Source organism: Diadema setosum, chromosome 9 (genome assembly GCF_964275005.1).
Source record: "Diadema setosum chromosome 9, eeDiaSeto1, whole genome shotgun sequence".
In the NCBI taxonomy this organism is placed as follows: Eukaryota; Metazoa; Echinodermata; class Echinoidea; order Diadematoida; family Diadematidae; genus Diadema; species Diadema setosum.
The window spans coordinates 33,427,102-33,454,535 of NC_092693.1; the positions used below are offsets into that span (position 1 = coordinate 33,427,102).

At 40.7% G+C, this 27,434-nt stretch overlaps 1 protein-coding gene across 1 annotated transcript in view; it reads right to left on the bottom strand.

Annotated features, from left to right (window-relative positions):
- Positions 1-27,434, bottom strand: part of LOC140233330 (uncharacterized) — a 92,841-nt gene that overhangs the window by 40,002 nt on the left and 25,405 nt on the right. Inside the window, exon 2 of the mRNA XM_072313439.1 lies at positions 14,871-15,068. Coding sequence (XP_072169540.1) covers positions 14,871-15,068 — 198 coding nt within the window. The remainder of the gene's footprint in view (positions 1-14,870; positions 15,069-27,434) is intronic.

The window sequence follows — 27,434 nt, forward strand, 5'->3', positions numbered from 1 at the left end:
TCGCCGGGTTTCCCCTTTCTTTTCTCCCATTGTCGTGTACGCCAGATTCAAACATTCTTCGATCCGTTGTCTGATTGGGTTCATGGAGAGGTGTCTAAAAAGGGTTGAGGAGGCTTTCACATTCATGAATCAAATGATGAAAAAATGGGGATACAGAGCTGAATATATCTGTGTATATTTGCTGGCCTTTCAAATGCACCTTTGAAACGCAACAGATCCTCTTTTTCTTTGCAGAGTGTTTTGTTTTTATTAGGTTTTTCGGTTTGTGCTGGTAGAAATGTTATGACCATGGAGTTATCATAGCCTACAACCTTCAATATCCTGTTATGAAAGGGATATGCTGCACATCACCCTCTTGTAGCATGTGGTATTTGAAACTAATCTTCCCAAAAGTAAAAATCGTTTCAATGATATTCATTTTGAGTTTCTTGTTTCATATCTTCCGTCAAGCGGAATCAACTCTCACTCAAGTTGTTAACTGACTCATGGGAAAGCATCATTTTTAGTCTTTTTTTTTTTTTTAATACATGGCATGCATCCTAGCAGCCGGTATACCTAACTGATATAGATCTACACTTTTTTTTTAATATGCTAACACGTGTTGAAGAATTAACAAGTGCAATCTACAGCAATCAGTTAACAAAACAAAAGAGAGAACAAGACTGGGATGTGTTCCTTTCATATTGCCATAAATCCGGCTGGCAGTTACTATTTTTTTTTTCTTTTTCCCCTCTTTTCTGAAAGGATCTTAGTCACGATAACTCGTATATTACTTGGCGTCTCATATGACATGGAAACAAATCAGTACGATGTTGGAAGTCAAATAAAGTGAATCGAGGCTCCAAGTAAAGAAAGCAAATTAATTCAAAATAAAAAATACATTGGTATTTGCTACATGTTTTGGTCCCGCTATATAAAACATCAAATTCCACAAAAGAAAAACACTAACAAATGTCAGCATTTTTCAGTTTATAAAGTTCTGCTTACTAAATATTTTGCAAGCATTCTTTATCATGATCCAATTACTTTGATTGATTAAACAAAAAAATAGTCAAGGGATGGTTTTGGTCATTCTCACACGTAAAGTAATATTTTACTCCGCTGGCTGCCAAATTTACTTTTATCATTAGCGGATTTCTACATTTCCACATGATGTAATTTTCCATACTCTCCTCACGAACAAACAAACAAATAAGAGAGAGAGAGAGAGGGGGGGAGGGGGAGGGAACCGACGTTCAGGGTTTGGTCAGCGGTATCAGATTTACTTCTGCACTCCTTGAATTGGAAGCCTGGTCCGAAACTGTTTTTGTTCTCCATCTTGTATAGGGCTCGAGGTCTCAAAGGGCGACAATCTCAAAGCAAAGGTCGCGTCACATTTCCAGCCTCAATAACAAAGCGAGGCCCAGTGTAGTCGCTCACGTGTTGGGTGATATAGGACTACTTCAACAGAGCAAAGGGCCATGTGAGCTTTGGAAAATGCATTTATCTATCACATCAGCCAAGCGCCACAATTCGTTTTTTCTTTTGACAGAAATGTAACGTTGTTTTTGCCTTCTTCTTCTTTTTCTTCTTCTTCTTCCGTCAAGTTATTCTCGGAATGAAGATCTCTGTGACCTACGTACGGTGCTCGTAATATATAATGATGTCAGATATCATGCACACTACCATTTGATATGAGGACAATGGAGGGCGACACCAGCTATGCTAAGTGATTTCGTCACGAAAGGGGAATTCCAGGCCAGTTACAAATTAGTCTGAGAAAAGAGAGTAAAATGTTACAAGCAAAACATTGAAATTAGATCAGAAGCGGATTAAAAGTAAGGAAGTTAGGAAATTTTAAGGATTCGCTTTTTTTTTTTTTTTTTGCAAATTAGTTCTCGAACAGTTGATACGAATATGCAAATGAGTGAGCTGATGATTTCATCCCTTACATTCTGTATTGATCGTGTGAAAAAAAGAAAATGACAAAAAAAAAAAATTTCTGTCATAAAAGTTAGAAAAAAGAATATACTTGGCTGAACAACTTCCAAACACTAACAAGTCAGATCAGATACATTAGGATTTGAGAGTGTAGCATAATCGCGATTGAAAAACAAAACACACACACAAAAAAACTATATGACAAGTTGTAAGGCGGTGACATCATCAACTCACTCATTTGCATATTCATATTAATTGTTCAAAAAACTGTTTAACATGCATGCCAAACTTTACAATCTTATAACCTCCCTGAATTTCATCCAATCTTTATCAAATTATTGTCATCATTGCGCTTGAAAAAAAAACTGTCTGTTTTGACTGGTCTGGAGTTCCCCTGTAATGACATCAAAGCGAGTGGAAGCGGTGGCAGTCCCTGAGCGTGCCAGTAGCTGACGCACATGGCTGACGCAAACTGAAGTACGTGAGAAGTTTGACGAGTTCGGCATTCTCGTCTTTCAATCAGTGATCGTATTGACGGTGAGATATCACCTCTGAAAAATCATCAGGGCTTAAATTTCTATCCAAGAAAAATTGAAAAACAAACAAAGAAACAAACAGAATAAATATATCTTTCAAGAAGATCAACAGATATTACGATTCAATACTCTATCTTTTACGCTAGCATCGAACCATCGTGCGTAACAAGCTAAACTTGGTTATTGTAATGTGTATTATTAATCAATGTACCAAATAACTCACAGAATCGATTCAGCAAAAGTTTTGTTCGTGTGTTTGTTCGTTTGTTTCATCAGAGGAGATTAATGTGTGCATTAACTGCAACCAGACTACTATATACATTCACATTCACGCACAGACAAAACAACATGGCCCCAACCTGGTCCCAAGTTGATACGATAGCAACTCTTGCTGGAATGGCAATTGTCATTGTAATAACAAGAATCCAGCTTCCTGATTGGCTGTTGCTGTTGGAAGTTGCCATTCCAGCAAGAGTTGCTATCCTATCATCTTTTGTGGAATTGGGACAAACATGCAACCCAGAAATGACCGATAGACAATACGAGATACATGTAATGCCATAAATTGCCGTAACATTAGTTAATACCGAGAAAATTTGCTGCTGGGCATATTCAAGAGCATCTTCTAATAGTGCAATTTTTATTCATCAATGTTATAACTGTACACGTTTCCAATCCCTTGCTCTATCTTGCTTTGATTCGTGTTGTGTTATGCATCCCAGAGCACTAAATCGTTTGAATATCGAAGTGTAAAACTCCCCACATATCTATCGCATGTATATTCGTATACGTCATTGTCCATGATGTTGTATTCTCATTCCAAGAAATCATTTCACGAACTGGGATTTCTGCCAAAACGCAATGCTTTATTTAGTCATAAAGTGATACTGCTTTGATAAGGTTGACCGCAGAAGGATTTGATTTAGTCTACTTAGCGCGGCTCGACTACCGTATTACACAATTGACTACTAGTAATCATAATCATTTAGTATTTCCAGAGAAAATATTGGCAAACTTGATACATTGCCAGTGTTGTACAGATGTTAAGTGAACTTCGGTCGCTTAACATTTTCCTGTGCACCAGTGAATTGTTTCTGGTCTATAGCCAGCGCTGAGTGTTCCTGAGACGTTATTTGCGTGACAACCATTGCATTGGTTCACAAAGATTTCTACTTTTGATTTCTCAATTCATAAAAATGATAATTATCACCATTATCATCATCATCGTCATCATCATCATCATCATCGTCATCATCATCATCATCATCATCATCATCATCATCATCATCACCACCACACCGAATGTAGTGAGAAATCTATATCGCTCCAAATCGGTCATGGATTGACACTCCCGATTTCCGATGATTATTTCAAACTACATGTATAATCACATGAATTACAGCTTGATATAAATTTGGCACGGGAGAAAATTTTGCTGCATTTCAAAGTGCAATCATATTCTTCTCATCGTTTTTTATTTGCATTTGATTCTGATATGCTAACGACATGCACACACATGCGAAAGAATGATAGGGTATGTATAATTATATATAGATAAAAAATAGACAGACAGACAGATAGACAGATAGATATAGATAGATAGACAGAGAGATGTAAACATATCAATCATACGAGTTTTGGGGTCTAATGTACTCAATATTTTTGGTCATTGTGATGAATTCGAGCTCATAAATCTGTTCACGATTAACACTGGCGGTCTGGCGGTCTGGGCAGGTGCTATACAAGTATGTACCCGAGTATTTTATACAGACATTCTACGCTCTGGCTGAGATACTAGCGGGAAAATATTAGAACTAGAATTACAACATAACCAAGAATAGCTTGCGTAAGTTTTCAGTTTGTTCTTAGATTGAGAAAAAAAAAGACAACAACAAAAATCGTCTGTACTTTTGTAGTGTTGCGTGCATCCTTCAACTCGTGGAATATGTCGACAGGAAACGCAAAAGAAAGGGGGCAATGACCCGACATACATTGTCTGCTGTTATGTCGACATTTTACGTAGTTGGCTGGACGTGGGGGCGTTTCGGGTAAACTTAGAACTGAGGCAGGCTGACTCTGTCATACGAGCTTCACAGCGATGTAGTGTACCGTCAGCATGTTGTATATCGACGCAAGGTTTGACCTGAGAACATTTTGCGGAATATGAAGCAGTATTGCTGGTGTCGTCTGCTATACAGAGAGGTGTCTTGGCGGGCTACACGTGTTCTATCGGGGCCTGAGAAACGAAAAAGCAACAAGCAGGCGGATGAAATGCAGTAAGCGAAATCGTACAGCTGAATTGGAGCATTGGTTCAATGGCGGAATTGACGAGCTGCTATCGGTCAGTGGAAGTCAATAACTCCTGAAATTAACCGACACACTTTTTTACCGTAAGCTGCCCCCCCCCCCCTCCCAATAACGATGACGTCGTGTGCTTCCCTACCCGGACGCAATGCCAGGTGTCCACAATAGACGCACGGTAAACTGAGCACGGCAAAAGTGTATACACGGACACATTCGCGGATCGCCCTCAGTATGGCTAACGCGTTGGTCGGCAGAGAAAGCACTAGTGTTTTCCCCCTTCAGTGCTTTCCTGCTCCTCGATCCTCGTAAACCTGATGAATTATTAATCTGCCGTAATGATTTCTGTTCCTATCACTTATTCATAAACATGAAAGGGCACTCGTTTTTTGTCGCCGGCAAGATGAGCGTCCTGGCACTCCGAGGTAGTCGACGCACGAGAGCGTGCGTAGAGGGACGATTTCTACGGCCTTGCGGTCGTAGAGTACTTTTTCTCTGCCACAATCGACTCCTCAGCCCCTCTGCGCATAGTGTACAAATTAAATAACGTTCATTTTGTGGGTCGTTTGTTGGAATGCAATTGGGATTACTGAGAAGAGTGCAAAAGTTCACTTCGTTAATTTGAAACATTCCTTTGATAATGTACTTTTGGAGATTGTGTCATTACACAACGTTCAGATTGGAAATACTTCTTGTGCTGTGAGTGAAAATAAGACCAAATAAACAAACGTCACATATCCGATCTGGATCATGATACCCTCACATTACATCAACATAGTTATTAAGATTTGAAGTTCTTGAACTTTGAGAGCGTACATGTTGTGTTTTTTTTCTCTATTTCACTTTACGTTGTTATCTAGAAAAAATACGACTTTCTACTGCTATACAATATCATCATTCGTATTATGTGCTTTATTCATAATTCAACCTGCTACGGTGAAATGATAACAAGTCAAATGGATAAGAATCCACACGCATACGTTCGTCAAAATCATATTCACAGACAGTAGTGGCTTGGGGTGTTTCTGGCAATACTGCCTAGCTTACTTCTTCATAATCCACTGTTTTCAACATTATTACACGTTCGATATTATTGCAACAATACAATTACTTCATTCGATCTTTCAATTCCCCCCTTTTTTTTTGGGGGGGGGGGAGGGAAGAGTCCATGGATATTGTTTGCAACTAGATATCACAATAACTATTGTAAAACGCACATAATGTCCTTGCAAGTGTACGTGTGTTCCTAGCGATCGTCCCATATACTTTATGACATATCTTTGCTTTGACATAACCTGACAACCGTTCGTACACATAATTCTCCCTCCATCTCCCGCGAATCTCTCTATCCCTTCATCTTTTTTCCTTTCCACTATCCCTCTCTTTCTTCTTTCCATCCTTCACACTATCCCTTTTTTCTTTTATATTATGTATCTCCTGTGCAAATCTACCCCCTTCTGTCAGATCACAGGCTTTGAAGCAAATCCAAAACATTCGAAGGAGAAACCGACGACGTAGTAGAAAAAAAAAAAATCTCTCACTCGTTGGCCGCATCATCCACAAGCTCACATCATACCGCTCTTGGGAGACGGTGCTTGAACTCGATATAGAGGGAATTGCGTCCCCTGTCACAACCAATACCATTTCCGCCTCGTATCGATGACGAATCTGTCGTTTCGGATCAAGCCATAAATCCGATGACGGCTCCGAGTCCATGAGGTACGAGGTCGTGTCTTCTCCCATTAGGCCACACCGCAGTTGACATCGCTTATTGAATGGAAACCGAAGTGAATGGAATCTAATATATTATATGATGCTGCGTACATTTGTAACAATGCCTTTCACCCACACGGGACGTACGTTTCCAATGGCGCAATCACTACGCGACCAAACAGCGTGAGCTGGTAATTGCGGCGTTTGCTGAATTATCATGCAGAGTATCAAAATTGATCAAATAAATATCCGTAATGATAATAATAAAGTATTTGACTGACAGACAGATAGACAGACAGACAGAGAGGATGACATCTGTAGGTTTATTCCTCCGCTAACAACCGGAACAGAAATGGATAAATGGTTCTTATTCTCGTTAAGCATACAGTTGTTGTTGTTTTTTTAAAGATAAGAAATCGAGCATTGACAATAGTATGATGAATTTTACCTCTGCGCACCAGGAGAGTGTGAGACTACGTATGAATGTAACAAAAGGAAGACGAGAAAGAAACAGGGGGAGGTGGAGGGGAGGTGGAGGGGGAGGTGGAGGATTGGGGTCACACAGGACAGGACTTGTGTCCGACACATGCAAATTGAGTGACGTGTGAGCTTGACTATCACTCAAGTAGATTGAGGTATGTACCAACAAATTCCTTGTACTCGCTTTTACTGTTTGTGGATCACATTTTCTGAAGTCGTACGTGAGTTAGATCACGTGCGAAAGGAGGTGATATCGGATATTCGGATATATCTCGGATTTGTTCCGGTATCAAGGCTCGCTCGCGTGGCGCGGTCGGACGCACGAAAAAGAAACACAGTGAGGAGAAGAGAATACCAAACCGTTTCGTACCACGAATCCCGCTTAGACCCTCCACGTGATCCACAAGCTTTACATAGACAATGGGTTAACCCTTTGTGTGCTGTGAACGTCGATTGCTACAGAAAACCCCCATAGCCTCGTACACACTGCTTAAAGTTCTTAGCACAGGAAGCGTTGAAGTCAGATGAAAGCCTATAGGAATACTGTATGACTCTTGGAATAGAACTGTATGATATGATAATATACAAATACCGCATTCAAGATTACATTTCGCAAGTAAACAAATTGTGGCCTCTATGATATAGCATGACGGACATCGCTAGTTTTTGACTCAGATGAAAAGATCAGCTTCCCTATCTTGAACACGACTGGAATAATGTAGCACCGACAACCAACCATCAACGGCAACCATTCAAGCAAGCAATATCATGTGTTTTGTTGTGGTATTGCTGGCAATGGGGGCGCTGTGGCTTGGTGGATAGGCTCCCTACTCTAAATCGGAGGACCTGAGTTCGATTCCTTGGACAAGATGCTTTTACCCACAATGTCGCTCTCGACCCAGGTGTATAAATGGGTACCTGGCAACGCTTGGGTGATAATAATAGCACGGCCCTCTGGTGCAGCAATGGCTACACTGAAGATACATCATTATCATCATCATCGTCGTCGTCGTCGTCGTCGTCATCATCATCACCATCATCATCACCATCATCAATTCAGTCTTGTAAGGAGCGCATAACTACAAACAATCTGCTCGTCATTCTGTCAGATATCACCATTCATATAATATGCTATTTGGAATATGAGTACATCTTCCCCATTATTTGTTTTCCGATTTGAGTATTCATCGTCTGCTTAAGTTAGAGTCAAAGGCTTAAATCACGTCATATCGTGTGTGTTTTTTTTCGCGCCGAGAAGAAATTATATCAAATGATCATCATATTATGAAGCATGTACAGTTGTTGCCGGTATTCCATAGTGGAAAAGTTCGTTGAGCTCATGACCCTAATAATGATACCTACATGCATGATATCATACTGCTCCTGGCAAAACCAGAAATAGAAAGGGTGATGAATATCTGCTATTGTTCCTCATGGTCGTCTCCTACATCTTCTTATCTCTCCAAACATTTGTCATTCTCAGTTAGAGAGATTTTCTTTGACAGATCTACACTTTCCACTGCATTGATTTTCAAGCTAGTTCCCCTTCCCATGCTTAATCCTTGATAATCTACCTAGATTCGCATGAAGAAAGTTCATCTACACTGTGCCCATTGTGTCGCCAATAGAATGACGTACAGCGTGGGGTCCTGTATTTTCATTTCATGTTCCGTGGTAGACACACAAACAGCTTAAGCTAAGATGGATTGGATTGGGACGTGGGATCAAGAATCGGCTCAACAATCGGAGGCTCTTCACAGGGAGCTGAAGCTCTTTGCTCTTTCCATCTTCCAGGGAACTGCATCTCGAAAGACGGCCTTCGTCTAAAGCGCACGGGTTCAAGGCTACGGCCGTTGTTATGCGATCGATGCATGATAGATGTTTCTACCGCCATTCTCCACATCATCTCATCATCAGCATCGGACGATCCAGATATTCGACTTCATCATGGCTGTTTCATTGTAGGGTGTTGTGTGTGTGGCAAGACTGCGACATGCCACGAGATATTCTGTAGTCGTAAAATTTCTATAGGAAATATGAATTGACCAGGGCGCCGGTAGGTTTGTGCATTTGAGTGCGTATGTCGACTAACCATTAAAAAAAAGTGAGAAGGCGAGGGGAGGGGAGGGGGAGGGGGAGGGGGTGGAGAGAAGAGGGGAGAGAAAAGAAGGAGAGAAAGGGAGAGATCGCGTGCAATTATATTATGTAGCTGGCTATTGAGCTAATTATATGTCGGGTCTTTGACCGCTGTCGCAGTGCCGAACAATTCAGCGTACAAAATATCGTCCTCCGACGCCTGACGCTTCGCGCTTCAAGATCGCCTGCCCTGCGGCGAAATTTGCTGCTGGTCACCAAAGAATAGATAGGCCTGCCTACTAATTATGTCCGTGGATGCCCGAGAAGAAATCTTCGCGCCCTACTACCCTCCGCTGTTCCCTTCGTCCAGGCGGCCTCCGAACAGTCGATAATGCCACGGAATATAAATGTTCCCGCGGGCAAATTTAATACGCCAATATTGACACGATAGAGGTGACTTCACATCATATCGGTTAACCGAGAATGTTGGAAAGGAGTTTGGTGAAGGTTCTATGCGGGGAAGAAAGCGGCCGAATCCCCTTCATGTACTTCTATCTAACAAAATCAAAACTACAACAATAACAAGAACAAGAGCCCCTCCCCCCTCCCGGCGCCATTCTATTCATTATTGACCATTGTTGTTTATAATACGATTTGTCAGCAATTAATAATTGTGCAGGTTTGTATCCATGGGTGCCTTGCAGCTGTCATAGTTCCCGAGACAAGAAGAATAGAAGTAAAGCGGGAAAATAATATATCGAGTAAATGGCGACGGAACAATTAATGCTCACAAGCGGCTCATTCTCTAACAGTTTCTCGAGATCACGCGGCTCAAATGGAAATATGTCGTTCAATCAGTAAAGGTGGTGTAGATCTCTCCTGGTTAGACAGTACGAAATGTCAGGAAGAGAAAATACGCTTTTCACGCCAGTCTTTCGTCCCCATACCCCCTCCCTCAATCCCTCCCACCCTGCCCCTCCGGTCCGCAGTCCCATGAATAACTAATAGTAATCTGTAAACTCAGATGTGACTAAGGAGAGGTCAGCAAGCGGACATTTTACCAAGGACGAGACAGTGTCAGATGGTTATGGAAACGACAGGCAAAGCGGGGCCGAAATGGGGAGGCCGGGTGGGGCGAGTCAGAAGGGGTGCGGATTAATGCCTAGAAATTGGCCGTTGTATACAATGGCAGAAGTCACGACACTGCGTGCCTCTCTGACCGCCCGCCTCTTCGGCCTTGAACATGACGTTATCGGATCACCTTATGGCGACGTGGCTATGTTACAAAGAGGATGAGCTAAGTGGGGATGAAGACAGGGAACCTAAATCAAGACTATGCCGAGGGAGTTGATAACGACCGATCGCATTAACCACGGTGAAGGTGTGTTCACTGGAAGCAATCGGTGCATGAGGCTTCGGGGGTTTGGATAATGGGATGAACAGCAGATGACGTGATTATTAACACAAACAATCGACCGCAGAAACAGGAGGAATGATAGAGTGCAGCCACTTCGTGAAAGTGTGCAATGCCACTGAGACTTTCATGAATTATACATTTTTTTTTAAATTTCCTTAGTCAACGCCTTCTCTAGTTCCCATTGCATAAACCGACGATTGATGTTTGCCTCAGAGATTATTTTATCATCTTAGCAACTAAACCGTCATCATCATTAGTATAACATCATAATTAATTGTTGTTATCATCAAAGACAATCTCTCTACTGCCATCAACTTCCATTTTCAACATCAACATCATCATCATCATCATCATCACCATCATCATCATCATCATCATCATCATCATCATCATCATCATCATCACCATCATCACCATCATCACCATCATCACTATCGCCACAATCGGCACTGCTTCATCAGCAGCGCCGCCTCTCTTTGGGTCACGTACTGCTGTGCCGGCGTAGGTGGCTGAGGTAGTAGGTTTGGAGACCAAAAGAATACCACTAGTAAACCCTTGTCAGAAACGGCTTCAACAAATCACACATTTGTAGACTTTCGAAACAACGAATGACAGATATGTTAAAAAGATGTTATTACCGTCTTCTTCTTCTTCTTCTTCTTCTTCTTCTCCTCCTCCTCCTCATCCTTCTTTTATTATTATTGCTATTATTATTATTATTATCATTATCATCATCATCATTATCATCATCATTATTACCGTCATCAACAACATCATCATTACAACAGATATACGTCGGCATCTGGAAGCGTCATGTTTTTTTGAAGTGCAACCCGTAAAACAGAAGGCAGTCAGAAAATTTCCTTTTCGTGACTTCAGACTGTCAAATGATTATGGCCTTTTCCAGTGGCTATGAAGTAGAACCATTTCTGAAAAAGAGTTTCATAGCTTTTATTTTGGAGGGATAGACCAAATTGTGGATTATAAGTGACGATGCTTTATCGGCGTCATCCTCCTAAAACAAACGCATTTCAAGCGGAAAAAGTTCGCATGTTAAAGTGTATCGGTGCAATGTGGCAGTAATATGATGAAGTAAGCCTCATTTGCAAAATTACGAAGCAAAGGCCCATTTAAAGCCGCATCGTTATATGTCCCGGGTATATCTTCCTTTCCAATCAATCTCCGCCTCCCTCTCTCTCTCTCTCTCTCTCTCTTCATATGCTAATGATGCACCGTCGTCCGGTGCATTGCTATCATGTGCTGGATGTTTAAGTGCTCTGTAGCAGTGCTCTTAAGTGTACGATATCGCCCCTCATGTCCGAGTCGTTAGTCTATCGTTTACACCAGACAAGCATGACACCTTGAGGTCAGTGAAAGGTCAACACCGCGTTTGGAGGAGGAGGAGGAGGAGGAGGAGGAAGAGAAAGGTGACGAAACGATGACAAAGAGGGAAAAGATGATGAGGAGTAATGACAAGGAAAAGACAAAACAGCAGAAGAAGAAGAAGAAGAAGAAAAAGGAGAAGAAGAAGAAAAAGGAGAAGAAGGAGAAAATGAGGAAAAGAAAAGACCAGGAGAACATTGATGATGACAACGATGATGAAGAAGAAAATGAAGGTAGAAGGAAGAAAATACAGAAAAAGAAAGATAGACAGAAAAAGGGAAAAGGGGAAGCTGATGGTGGTGGCGATGATGATGATCATTAAAGGAATGGTATATTTTTGTTTGAGATGGGGATTCAGATTTTAAGCTTTTTGCGAGATAATCAGAAACCTGTTATGGAATATGAAAGAGCGCACAATATTCTAAGAGGAATTCAAAGTTTATTTGAAGAAAATCGATTTTGAAATGGCTGAGTTATTAAAAATATGGGTGGTCCTATTTAAGGGTGGGTTCCATCGTTTATAAGGACCTCTTTGCTTTTTAATATCTGAGCCATTTCAAAACCAATTGTCATCAAATAAACTTTGAATTTCTATAAGAATTGTCTTTCATATTAAATAAGATGTTTCTGATTATTTCATTTTAAAAAAAAGGTGGGGATCAAAAGATCCATCTCAACCAAAACGGTACCATCCCTTTAAGGAGAAGATGACTTTGCAGACAGAGAAGATCGCAGAGACAATCACGATGATGAAGGAAGAAGAAGACAACAAGGAGAAGTGATGATGTCGATGATGGCAACGATGATGATGACGACAAAGAGAATGCTGAAGAGAAAGAAGATGAAGTCTCTATAAAGAAAAGATGTGGGAGGAAGAGAAAGAGATGGAGTGACAGAGGAAGATAGAAAAGAGAGAGGAGGTGGAAGGTTCCTCCGTGATTTTATTGACGGTGATAAACGTCAACGTCGACTTTGTGTTTAGAGTAAGTATATTGGCTGACCGGCGTGTCTTGCGCGTCGAGGTAATTGCTCCCAACCACTCTGGCCCGGTCAGTTTGCTGGAGACATAATACAGCGCTCCCATGATCAAGATATTGCCACCTATCTCCGAACGCATTAGCCAAGACCTTTCAGAGTTTGACACTAAATCTCCGTCTTCCCTCAAGATCGTTGACAACGTAAATGGTCTAAGTGTAGCGGTGAGGACAAGTAAGAGTGAAGAGTATATGAAGGAAAAAAGGGAGGGTGTGAATCTCTCACTCTATGTATAAATAGTCTTGGTGTTTTTGCTGTATCGCATCGGTGTGTTAACATTTGTAGTAGTAGTAGTACGTAGTTAGTAGTAGTAGTAGAAGTAGTAGTAGTAGTAGTAGTAGTAGTAGTAGTAGTAGTAGTAGTAGTAGTAGTAGTAGTAGTAGTAGTAGTAGTAGTAGTAGTAGCAGTAGGCCCAGAAGTAGTAGTAGTAGTCTTAGTAATAGCTGCAGTAGTATTTGGTAGAAATTCGGCATTTTATTTGATGTTGCTGCCGTCTTTGAAGAAACTGCCGTTGTTTCTCTTGCCATCGTTTTGTCGCGTACTAAACACTCGGTAGACGATCTGGTGACCAAAGCGGGTTTACATCTTAGATGGCGACGACTGACCGACCGAAAAGTGCCGGGTGTCAACGGAGACACTCGGCGGTGGGCACACCACCTGGTTTCGCACCCTCGCCGAGTCTCCTTTTCTCGGACCGACGATGGCGTCTATTTTAGTGACCCATCACTTAAGTTAATGATATTACATGCAGCTTTCCCCCTCCCGGAGATTCGAACAAGGAATGAATGTTCTCATGAAAGGAATAGAAGAGGGGGGAAAGGATAGGAAAGAGGGAAGTAGAAAAGGAAACCAATGATTGAACAGATGTTGAACCGTCACGCCATGCTGTCAATGATGAAGGACGTTGCTCAAACGCGACATACTGTTATGACGTTATTGCTATAAGTTCCTCGATTCAGGTCATTCAACTCACATCTAACCTTCTCTGTCTGATGGCCCAAATGAATACACATAATCATGTTACGAAAAAAGAAGAAGACGATAATAAATTTCGCACACATTATAAATGAAACAGTAGAGCCGAAGTGGGAACAGGGGGAAATGGAAGAAGGAGAGAACCAGACAACAGAGATGCCTGTCTTCTTTTTCTCGATATCGTTGTTGTTTTGTTTCTGCTTTTACTAATAAGTTTACGTGATTAGATTTTGAAAGCTTTGTGCCAGAACAGAGACAACGAGCTAACTACTCAGCCAGACGGTCAGTCGCTAAATCTAGTCCCCCGGATGGCTGGCGGCACGATCGCCCAAGTGTTGGCGGGTTCGCGATGGCCGCCAAGGGGGATGTGAGTGGCCCGTACAAATCGGAACTATAGCTATATAACGGCGGGCTGACCAAACACTTCAAAAATTGATGTCCCTCTGACCGCTGACAATGGAGCGACGCCTGGCCAAACCTTGAACATGTTCTCGCATACAAAGTGCGCCTCAACCATTACTCATTTCCCGGGTCAACAAAGATATGATTATTACACGACCTCTGCTTGTATTTATGCTGTTCTGGTTCACAGTTGTCCATACACAGAACTGCAACGCACACGCTCAGACAGCTACACACATACATGCACACAACACGCAGTGGCACTTGACAAGCTCAATGCATGAACGCCCGCAAGGTATACGTGCGTGAATACATACATACATTTACATAAAAACATACGTACATATGTACATATATACATACTTAAGTACACCCTATCATACATATACACATCCACCATGCATGCATGCATGACGCATACAAAATACGTACAATAACGCGACCATGCATGCTTTAAATCAATAATATTGGTGACAGTGTTGCCCAACGAAGTCATATTTATGTGCACGTTATGAGACGAGGGCACGACAACGCTGTACGACGTAAGCCGTACCGTGTATGAGGGAGGGTGAAACAAGTCACCTCCCTGCGTGTATGCAGCATTATCAGATTGAACTCATATGGGTACTAACTTGCCAGACGAAGACGCTTGCGATGAGCCGGGAGCTCAACCTCTAGTTCCCGCAGAACTTCGGGCGTGGGATCCATGGACGCGATGTCCCGTAGCGTGTGGAAGTTCCCACTCATAAAGTTGCTGAAGTAGTAATCGAGTCCGATTTCCCGTAACCATAGAAACACCTCGCATTCCTCTGACAGCTGATGCGTGTGAGCTGTCACAAATAGGAAAGAAAACGCCGAAAAAATGTTCATGATAAAAAGTGACGAACGACAATTTAGTTATAAAGAACATGACGCAGTTCATATCAGACCGTAAAATACAAACGCAACACACGCGACATTCGTATGGCGCTTTTTCATCATCAGTTGCAAACGCTCTTCCAACACATCGTACATTCATGTACGAGCGTAACCTAGGTTCAGTATTAAATAACGTAATGCGTAGAAATCCCAAGCCTTTTTACTTAAGACAAATGTGCTTGACACTGTTAAAAGCATGTTTTGCATGACCCTAAATTATGTGGAAATGGATTCTTGAGTTCTGAGAGGCAAAATCTGGAAATGAACGAAAACCAAATGATCTGTCTGCTTGGGAATTATAGCAGTTGTGATGAGGAGCGAGTTTAATACGAAGAATGTCGACGAAAAAGGTTAGAGAAGTTCCTTGGTTCTTTAGTGTGAATGTAATTGAATGTTGATAATCATAATCGACTTTTTAAAGAGTGCGCTCATCAATACAAAGCCAGTCCTATTCATGTTGTTATACCATCCACTGTAGCGTAATGCCAGTAATATTCGCGCAATAAATTATTAATGGTTGTGGCTTGAGTGTTTATCTGTATTCCACGTAGCTCCACAAAAAAGGCACTATAGCATTACTCATTAGTAAGCTCCTATGATACCAACGGTTTAAAGTGTCCTTCGAACGGCATGGAAATGAAGATGAAGTCCGTTGTCTATGTAAGGGCAAAACCATGCACTGCTACCATCGGTCTCGAAACAGGGACCTGCACGATTGAGAGTCTGCGGTCTAAACCACTCTGCCACTGTGGCTCGATATTAATCCATCACTTTAACCCATTGAGGACGAGCAGATTTTGCTACAACACAAATTTCCCATGGACACATGCCCTAGTATACTCGGGACTAGTCCTCAGCGAGTTAATATGCATAGGTTTTAGAAAAGAAAAATGAAGATAATAAATGGATAGTTGAAAGAGATATATGTAGCTACCGAGTTTCTGAAAAGAAGACATACATACTAAACAAAAATATAAAAACAAATATACACAACTTGTAGGACAGGTCTCATATACAGTTTGTTTTTTGCCTAAGTGCGACTTCTTTTGCATGTATCCATTTTGATTTCACTGACTTGGACTAATTTCTCCCCTTACACTATACCGTTACCTATCTTTGTGCCACGTTTATCTACTGTCCATAGGTATATGTGTGAAATTTGGACACATTTGACTCATTGGTATAGCAAGGGTTAAGGAATTGTCCATGACTCGTGACTGGTGTTTGGTAACCGATCCTTTAGGGTTAACGTTCCACAAAAGAAAACAGGATGAACGCCATTGCTGGAGTGCCCAAGCTTTCGATTGATTCATATTCACCCACGCTGATGCTGTGCCTTTCCCTTCTTCACTTGAAGTATCTTCTCTTTTCGCTTCTCTTTTATATACATTTAAAAAAATAGCCTATTGATGAGAATCTTACATTTCCATCCATTGGTCACATAATACGTATGTACAAGTAACTATAGTGGATTATCCGAAATATTTAAAAAGAGCGTATTCTTGGAGAACACTATTTCTGAGGCTCGTCACCACAGCCGCGGTGTAGGTATGGCTATTCTGCCCTTCATTGTCAGCCAACTATATTCATACAGTGTATACATCGGAGGGTGAGTGCGTACACGCTTGCTGTGTTGCGATTGTCAGATTTCATTTTCAGGGGGAAATGATCGGCTATATTAGCACAAGGAAGGAAATATGTCTATGGCAAGGCTTCCTGACCGAAGTATAGTCAGAGTGATGTAAATTTGACATGATGGCCTTCTCGATCTTCCCAATCAATCTCAATATTCACGTCCGCCGAGCAACCGCTCGGTCGAATTACTCCAGACCGTCGGCTACAGCATAATAGTTCTTTGATGCATGTTCATCATTCACAAACAATTATTATATAAATATACACGAGTTACAATTTGTAACTACGCGGCAATATGGATAGTTACAGTGCAATCTTAGATATTCCTTGGCCGATGAGATGTACCAGTCGAGTGTGTGTGGAATCTGGACAGTTTTGAAGAAAATGCAGATTGTCTCAACGGTAGACCACATTGCTAAGCATTCACCCTGACCATCACTCTTCAATTCCCCTAAACAGCAACAACAGCAACAAAAGCTGCAACATTAGCCACCACCTCTACCACAACAACAACAAAAATAATAATAAGAACACCATGGAATGTGTTCAATTGCATTACATTTCACATGTGTTAAAAAAATCATGCGGTGATGACAAGGCAACATTCTCATTAAATCATTGCTTGCCAAAAGAAAAAAAAATCCACTTTCTTAAGAGGTGAAAAGAATAAAATGATATACAAAACAATAGAAGTAGCCCAAATCATGCCGTGTCACGTTATTCCACAAGCAGTCACATACCTATATTCATATCTATACCGATAGTTATGTGTATATCCCAGAAGCGATTTCAATCGAGAACCAAGAGCATATTCAAGTTAATATCTGTTCATAAATGAATTTCTTATGATGATGGTGACAAAAATGATGATGATGGTAATGATGATGACGATAATGATGTGGTTGATAGTGAAGATGACAGTGGCGGATCCAGGCAAGGATGCACCGGGAGCGCCATACCTCCTTTATTTTTTTTTTTTATTAAAACAAAAGAAATAAAAAGAAAAAAATGGGGGTGGGGTGGGTGCGCCCCTTTAATTTTGTACAGGCGCCCCTCTTTACGGAATTCCTGGATCCGCCCCTGAATGATGATGATAATGCTGATGATGATGAAGATGATGATGATGATGACGATGAACCTGATGATGATGATGATGATGGTGATGACGATGATGAAGATGACGATAAATAATAAAGATGATCGATTGTGATGATAGGTGTATGAGAGTATGCAATGATGTCCTTATTAAAAAAAAATATTCCTCATTACAATATTCATCAAAGCTCCTCTTGGAAGCTAGGTTTGAAATATGAGCGACTTTCATTTCTAAGACTTAGAATATCCATTACCAGGAGGAGGAGAAGGAAGAAAATGATAATGATTAGATGCTAACTATAGTTACAGAAAGGAAGAAAAAGTAATCTTAAATGACTATTGCATGCATTGTTCTAACTCAGCTTACAAGATGTGTTGTGATGTGTTGTGATGTGATGTGATGTGATGTGATGTGCTGTGATGTAATGTGATGTGATGTGATGTGATGTGATGTGACGTGACGTGACGTGACGTGATGTGATGTGATGTAATGTAATGTAATGTGCTGTGATGTCATGTGATGTCATATCATGTGATGTGATGTGATGTGATGTGATGTGATGTGATGTGATGTGATGTGAAGTGATGTGATGTGATGTGATGTGATGTGATGTGGTGTGATGTGATGTGATGTGATGTGATGTGATGTGATGTGATGTGACGTGACGTGACGTGACGTGACGTGACGTGACGTGACGTGATGTGATGTGATGTGATGTGATGTGATGTGATGTGATGTGATGTGAAGTGATGTGATGTGATGTGATGTGATGTGGTGTGGTGTGATGTGATGTGATGTGATGTGATGTGATGTGATGTGATGTGACGTGACGTGACGTGACGTGACGTGACGTGACGTGACGTGATGTGATGTGATGTAATGTAATGTGCTGTGATGTCATGTGATGTCATATCATGTGATGTGATGTGATGTGACGTGAAGTGACGTGATGTCATATGATCTGATGATATGATATGATATGATATGACATATGATATAATAAGATATGATGTACAGTTTGTTATAATTATGAAAGGATAAGATGTGAGTTGATATATTACGATACTATATCTCACGTATACGATACCATTATCATTCCTAGCACGATTTATTTTCAAAGAGTTAACGAATATGATACCCTGTAGACTTTTATGCGTTACGAGTGTATTTTCACGTAACTGACTTACACACAGCACTAGTAGTTTGTTACACGCCTTAAGTCATAGGGGTGACATATTGCCAGGCCAACGGATGCCCAACAGGACACCCTACTTACGTGACGCGCATCTACATCCATACATTGCTGCTCCTCTCTCGCAATGGCCGGTCTGAACTCGGATGAACAAGCGGTTATTGGCCTATGCAATCAATTCACTTGCTTAATGAAGCGACAGCATTGGCAATTAGATGAAGAAAAAAAATGGATGGAAAAGATGAAGAGATGGTGACAGGGGAGAAAGAGAGGAGGAGAGAAAAAGAGAGGAAAACAAACATGAAGAGCGCCAGGCGTGAGCACAATAGAACGAGATGTGGTTGACGTAATGCAGAAAGATGAGGAGTTGGGGACAAGAAAGATGCTGTATTTATGGAGACAGAGTGGGAGAGAAAATACGTAGAGAGGGAGAAAATATCAGAAATAAAGGAGGACCTGCTGTGGAGTGTAATCGTTCTGTAGGTGTCAACGATAAGGACCTTTGAAAAGCAACAAAGGAGCTTCGCAGTGCTCGAACTTGTAGGAATCGAGCGCGGAGCGCGAGATATTACAGCTGAGGAGGAAAAGGATTTTTAAAAATGATCATAATCTACGGCTTCCACGATTCCCTCTTATTATGCCACTGCATTATCGCGAGTTTGTTGTTGTGTACATCTACTCCATCGCCGTATATTTGTTAGAATCTCGAAGAATAGCGCAAACCGACCTTCGGCGATATGTGGACGCCAAATCAGTCGGGGGTATACCCTGTTGATAATACTGTCCGATAGAATCGCTATATAGCGCGAATGCGGTTTTTCTTTCCAAGCGCTCCGTACTCATTCTATTATCTCGGCCTACAACCGATGTCTTGGGGAGATGTTGGGGGTTACTATAGGCCTTCTTCTCTGTGAATCTCTTTTCCCCATCTTCCCTCTTCATTCTCGCCTTCCTGTTTTGTCGTCGATCACTGGGTTCGTTATTTTCTGCAGTCCGGGCGATTTCAACATGGTCTGATGAATTCATGTCGCCAAGCACGCGAAAATGCAACAGAAGTTCTGAAAGAAGCACGCTCGAAGATTTAAAAAGGAAAGTTTAATCCTGATCTTTATATTCTTGCTTCCCTGCCTTATAAACTTTTCAAAGTTACAGAGTGCAGAGTGACATGCGTTAGTACCCCATATCAAGCCCCAATATACTAAATAATTCCAGCGATTTTCTTAACGACAGGTTATATGCAATAGCCCCGGCAGATCTTGACGATTATTCTATCATTAAACAAAAAACAAACACTGCTCTTCCGTCCACTAGTCCCTGTGGATATGTTTGTCCGAGCGATAAATTCAGAGTGTACTGTCCAGAGAACACTGCCCTGTTAATTGCTCAGGGAGAAATAGTCCTGAAGTACATCTCCATATGCAATTTTTCCTGAGGGTATTAGTCCGGATCCGGATTGTTGTTGCTGTTGTTGCCGTTTTGCCAAAGGTCTTTCTTTTTTCAAAGTATGACATTATGTCCGTCCTGGGAGGGGTTGCACAACTAGTATAATTCACATGGCGATTTTTTTCTTTCTATTTCGACATATCATACACCATACCTGCAAAAAAAAAAAAAAAAAAAAAAGTCCTTCCCGGGGGCAACGGAAGGTCAATGGGACGTTTTTTATGCAGTGCACCATCCCCAGACGGAAGTTGATGGAATTCCACGTCTTTTACTTATCAAAATGCCAATGTGTTGTCAGATTACTGAGTAGTAAATTGGTAATACGGATACATAAAGAATTATTTTCTCACGGCTACCCCTGTCAACGAAATATTGATTCTCCAATTTTCTTATTGCACTCATGTTCCTGGAGTAGAATATTTCTGTCGTTAACGCTTTGCAAGTATATCGCAATCTTTCCAAGGAAAATGACGTTGACATCCGAAAATTGATATCGATTGTATCTTACGAGCTAAATGTTTAAACTTGCCCCGGCAATGCGGCTATTTTCAAACTGAAACTCTGCAGTGCATAGGACCCTACGTGTTCAGACGTTCACGGCTAAAGGGTACTTTAAACGCGGTATGAACAGGAGATGGTCTAGTCTACAAGGTGTACTTATTACACATCGGCTGTCAATAGAAGCCCAACCATTATTATTAATCTGTGATTATTGTTGAAATCTATTTTGTAGAATTTGTGTGTAGTCTATTCACACATGAGTGGTTCTTGTGTTCGACTGAACTGTCTCTTACCGCCGACATGTATAATCAAACATATATGACAATCAAGAAACAAGACAGTGCAAGCAGCACATCTGATTTCACTTCATTCATTTGTCGTTTCCAACAAAACAATAGACATAACGTGATTGTCTGAATACAAAGTAGTTCAAATATTTACATCATCACGTGAATCGTTACCTGATAAGGTAATAAACAATTTCACGTTCATTTCATGTTGTTTGTCCTCAACGTGCGAATGGAGGAATTAGGAGGACTGGGAGAGCTACAACCGACCAGTCGGTTCTACTTGATTACCGTTTTCCTCATATCGATGCTAGAATACGTTTCTCGGTCTTCATCTCTCGTGTATTCTCCGTTTGACGCGAGAAGCGTCCGTAAGTAACAACGCCACACTTCAGTCGAGCATCTCGCGAAAATGAAAGAGGGCGGTATAACGTTTTTAGCTCGGCTCGCTGCCAACATCACTCGTCAGCGCAAACGCCAGCTGTAGACAGCAGACAATGATGCATTCATATGCGAAGCCCTGTACCCGCAGAACACGATGACGATGAGTTGTTTGCAAAAAGTACCTCTGGCAAGATCCATGTCGGCGCCAAAAATGTACATGCAGGTGACCCTCGTCGAGCATTCAAAACATTTGTCACCCGCCATGCTCGCCAAAAACACTCGCATACGCAGTTGTTGAATGGACGCAGCTATATTGACATAATCTTGTGTTTCGAAATAGGCTATCTACTCTTCATGTTCTTTGGCAAAGGGACGTTGCTTGCCTTGCTACACCAGCAATTGAGCACCTTGTCTGAGGCTGCCCTAACTGTTATGCCCTTAACTGTCATGCCAACTCACAGAGCATAAATCTTCCAACTTGTCGATGAGAAAAGAAAATAGTCGCAAAATTCTTTTTATCTCCAGAATTTGAATGGAAATGCGAAATGTTTTACGATTGAGTGGACCTCACATCGCTTCTGAAAGGGGTAACTTTGAAAATGAAATCCCAGTGAACTCCATGAATATTACTTTCTGTATAATGGGGTTTACAACATCATTGTATAACAAAATGGTATATTCAGTGAAAAGCACATTAAAAAAATATATCCAGATACGCCTTCAGCGGCGACACCAGTGACGTAATTCCCCTGTTCGAAGTTATTTGTATAACTTTGAAAAGATTATGCAGCATACTGCCAACAGTAACAGAACAAAGTAGATAAAAAAAATAACAGCAATGAACCAAATGGACTTGTTGGTGACGAGGGAACGGACAACTCAGATCCAAGCGAGATCCCAGCAAGTCGTATCTACGTCCATTGATTCAAAGGAAACCATGAAACAGTGATCAATTTTGAGGTCCGTTACGTTGACAAAAAGACTCATTTATTCCTTCGAGCAATAGCAAGCAGTTAATCATTCGCCTACCGGTATCTTGTTTTATAAGGTCTTCGGGGATTTCAACATCTTAAAGCGGATGGGTTAAGAGATTACAGGGAGAATCGAAACTGCACTGATTAGAGGAAGAATTTGAGACAATGGAGTAACAATCAAGATCTGAATTATACAACAAATAATGCCCTAATGACACAACTCGTGATATCAGGAATAAAATAAGAAATTGTGGAACTCGTTATTGATCGTGAATACAAACCAACAACATTAATGCTATCCCATGTTATAATCTTTTTAAACCTAACACTCTACAATGCCCCTCTACAATCATATTACATGTAGTTTGTTTAACAAAATCATACCTTTCTCCTGAGTCAACCTAATCTATGTAATGCTAATATATACGTAACGCACTTTTGCTCGTCGAAAACACACGCCCCTTCGATTTACCGTCAAATACTTTTTTTTAATAAAATAAAGATAATGTTTGCGACGTAAATGTACACCTGAAAGAAAGACATAATTTCTGTCTCTGCCAAGATGATCACAAAGCACAGACAGCATTTTGATACAATCACATCATACACTTGTATTATTTTAATGAACTTGAGGTAGTGATGCCAACACTCATTGTAACCATGGTAACGATGACAAAAATGATGATGATGCTGACAATTTTGAATCATGATGACAGATAAAGATGATATCCTAGAGCATTACTGATAATTAAGAAGAAGTAATAAACTAAACATAGTGTTTGCGACGTAAATGAATACCTGAGTAAAAAGACGTATTATAGGCTTCCTAATTTCTATCTCTTCTAGGATAGCTAAAGAACTCAGAAAGCATCTTGAAATTATATGATGAAAGGTAAAAAGGAGTATCTTTTGGGTACAATGAGTGCTTTATAAGTGTCATTCATTCAGAATAATAAGAGTATTACTGATAATGATAAGAAGTAATGTACTACTAGTAGAAGGAGAGGACGAAGAGGAGAAAGATGGAGAAAAATATGAAGAAGAAGAGGTGGAAGACGTAGGGTGAGGAGCAGGAGAAGGAGGAGAAAGACGATGATGATCATACGACAAAAACATCCACGCTTGCGTCAAGTCGAGTTCACATGGAAGGAATTCCGATCAGTGTACTTCCTCCTCTGTGATACCTCTCTGGCAGGGAATGCCTATACCATCTCTTTGGCAGACGGAAACCGTCGGATGACAAGAAAACACGTGTATGCAGGGGGAAATTCCCGATCAGAAATCTGAGAAAGTGAGAGTGGGAGAGACCGAGAGACGGAGAGAGAGCGAGCGAGAGGACGGGAGGGGGGGGGGGGAGGAAAGGAATGAGTGGGAAAAGAAATTACGTCGGGACAATGACGCATGCTCGCGTTTGCATTGTGCAATGTCTGAGTTTCCTCGCGTGATCAAATCAATCACTTCATTTTGTCTTCATTGCCATGGCAACCGCATCTCGCTTATAACTTTATCTTTTTATCTATTTTTTCTGCTGTCTCTCTCAATAGCTGGCTCTATCAGCTTCTCGCCCACACCTTACCTTCTTGTTATCTTGTCGAAAATTCATTCAAGTTCAAGTTCAAGTTGATTTATTTCATTTCCAACAAAACAAATGATTAGGAATACAATGAAATGTTCATGTATACAGAAGTCAGCAAATCAGTACAACAATGCGATGAACATAATAACATGTAATAAAGACACAGGTAAATTATCCACAGAAATATACATAAATGTAATGTCATTATGGTAAGGGCAGAAACAAAATTGCTGGAAATGGAGGGTACTGCTAAAAACCAGAGCTTGTAGTATGCAGTCCCCTCATTTAAAAAAAAATAAAAATCAGATGGCCAAAAAAAAAAAATCAACAAAGACACTTTGCCTAAGAAAAAGACAGAGTAATACACACATACATGCACACATACAGACGCACATTTACAAACACAAGGCGGCTCTCTTGTAAGGGAAGAAATCAGATAAATAATCAGAAGATAATCAGAATCAGATGAAAACACATTAGTGTCATCCGCTCATTAACGTTGACCACGTGACTGCAAACATGTAGGGTCATTTTTCATTGCAACTGATTAACACACAAAAAAAAATCATCTCGATGGAAGAATTTCACTAATTTGAATGTAGGGTCATTATTTCAATATCTCTGATTTTTCCAAACGCGGCTTACCATTACGTAAAAAAAAGATACGCGTTTCGTTCACGATGAATCCCCGAAAACCGTCAACAAATTAAATATGCGGTTACCCAAATGTCTTGAACTGTGACATACATTACTATACACTAGTGTACATCGCAACAAAACGTAAGATTTTATATAGCGCTAAAACCCGCTGTGACTATAGTAACGATTTTAGCGCTTTCAACAACATACCGTATATGGCACATCAATTTACATCTAAACATGATACGGTCAATGAGTTACAAAGTAAAAGCAAGATGTATCCATAATTCAAACATTATGAGTCCCGAGCACTCTCGTGAAAGTGGTAATAAACACATTAATGGATGCTAAGAGTGGGAGGTGGGGGAGGAGGTGGTTGCGAAAGTGACGGTCTTCGTAGAATTCATCTAAATTTTTCATATTTTCCTCTTTACTTCTGACTCTATCCACAGCCGTCTCGTCATTCTTTTCGATGTTTACACATTTGTTGAATAATGTTATTGCGATTTATTTTGAGTTTCGGTGTTATAAAACAAACTCGAATGGAAACTGTTTCTTCTTGCGAAAGTGGTCTTCGTAGAATTCATCTAAATTCTTCATATTTTCCTCTTTACTTCTGACTCTGTCTACACCCGTTTCGTCATTCTTTTCAATGTTTACACATTTGGTGAATAATGTTATTGCGATTTATTTTGAGTTTCGGTGTTATAAAACAAACTCGAATGGAAACTGTCTCTTCAAGGAAACATCGGACTTTTTGGGAGCATTAAACTGACGCATGTTCGACACAGATATGACCAAATATAAAGTAAATGACTAAAAGTAGTACAGCAGGCCCTATCCACAACAGATCGATGAGTAAATGGATAACTCAATAAACACATCAATGAATAAGTTTCAGATTAACAATATCATACATTGGAACAAATCTTCAAGAATCATGCCGATTTTGACGGCCAAAACGAAAGCATGACACAATATTCTTTGTAGTAGTGCTGCTGTTGTCTGGCTAGTCATTATCAGTGACGTCGTACAATGACGTTATGTCTCTCAGACGTACAATCTAGTTTAATCTCGTTTGTATAATATGCGAATCAGCTAGGTTATGCAAAATCATCATAAAAAGTCCAAATCATTACATTTGCCTGGTATCAAATTTGAACAGAGGTGATCGACCTAATTGAAGAGAGGGGGAAAAAAATAGGAAACAAAGCATAGAAACCAATACATCGCATCTATAGATAATGCCCAATGTGGCTTATGATTGTGCCGCTATTGTTCGGCGCTATCTTTCGTGAAAATCGCGGTTGCACCATGATTTCACATGATGCGTATGCTCAGTGGAGCGTGATATATGAAACTTTACGTCACTTTACGGCGGCGAGATGAATCGCGAATTTACGCGCATGACTAGTGGAGGAAAGCCGTCCAACGCGCATTAAAGTCCGGATGTTGAGACGATATATGCGGCATGTTCGCTGCAATGTTATGAGGCAATCGTTATAAGATTGTAAGATTATACAGAATACACTGTACACGGACTCAGTATCATTTTGCCATTTCCATAGCCTATACACACACAAACACATGCACACACACACACACGCACACACACACACACACAAGACGCACACACACACACTCACACACACAACATACAACGTAACACACGAGTACGCATCCATACGCTCATGGATATTGCTCGAGTAGTCCACATGTTATTGACAGAATGTATTTATGCACGTTTACACTGTGAAGTGTGGCGATATTGAGATATTTTTGAAATATTCGAATGTTTTTAAAAGAGGTCTGAATAGCGAGCCGTCATTTTGTGCTCCTACTCTCGGTTTTGCATTTATTCAGAAAAATTCCCCTATTCTTTTTTGCGGGGAGTTTCACTCATTTATAAGAAGTGGTCGCAACAATAAGTATACATGTACTCGGGACCGAGTCATTTCGAGCAGTATCGAGTACAGTTTTAATATAGCAGCAGGATAGTGACTTATATCTATTTCGATACTGAAATACTGATCATTAGTCATTTTCAGTTCCGTACGATGTTGTGTGCGTGTGTTTGTTTCCTTTCATGTTTGCACCAAAGGTCATTATCATCATATATTCACAATGTTGCTCTCTTCATTATTTATACATGGTACAATATTCTCGTACTTTCAGTCCGCTCATAGTCAACATAGAAATGACTCTCGGCAAATCTGTGCATCGCTTCTGCTGGATTTGAATGTATTATTGCAGATTGTTTCTCTTACATCAGCCGTCCTTTGCATTCATGCAGTCACATTGGCCAAGAAAAAAAAAAATCATCTCAACGTATGACACACAAACAGTGGGAGGGCTTACGACATGAAAATAATGCGTTTGTCGTCCGATACGATGTTGAATAAAAGTGGTAGAAAAAAAAAAAAAGGATTTTTGGCAGAGCGTATATATGCTAGACCACAATACGTTCATCGCCCAGCACAGAGCATAATTTTATATGCAAAGTTCGTGTCACTTTATATGAAGTGTGGTGTTTAGAGACGGATGGTAATTA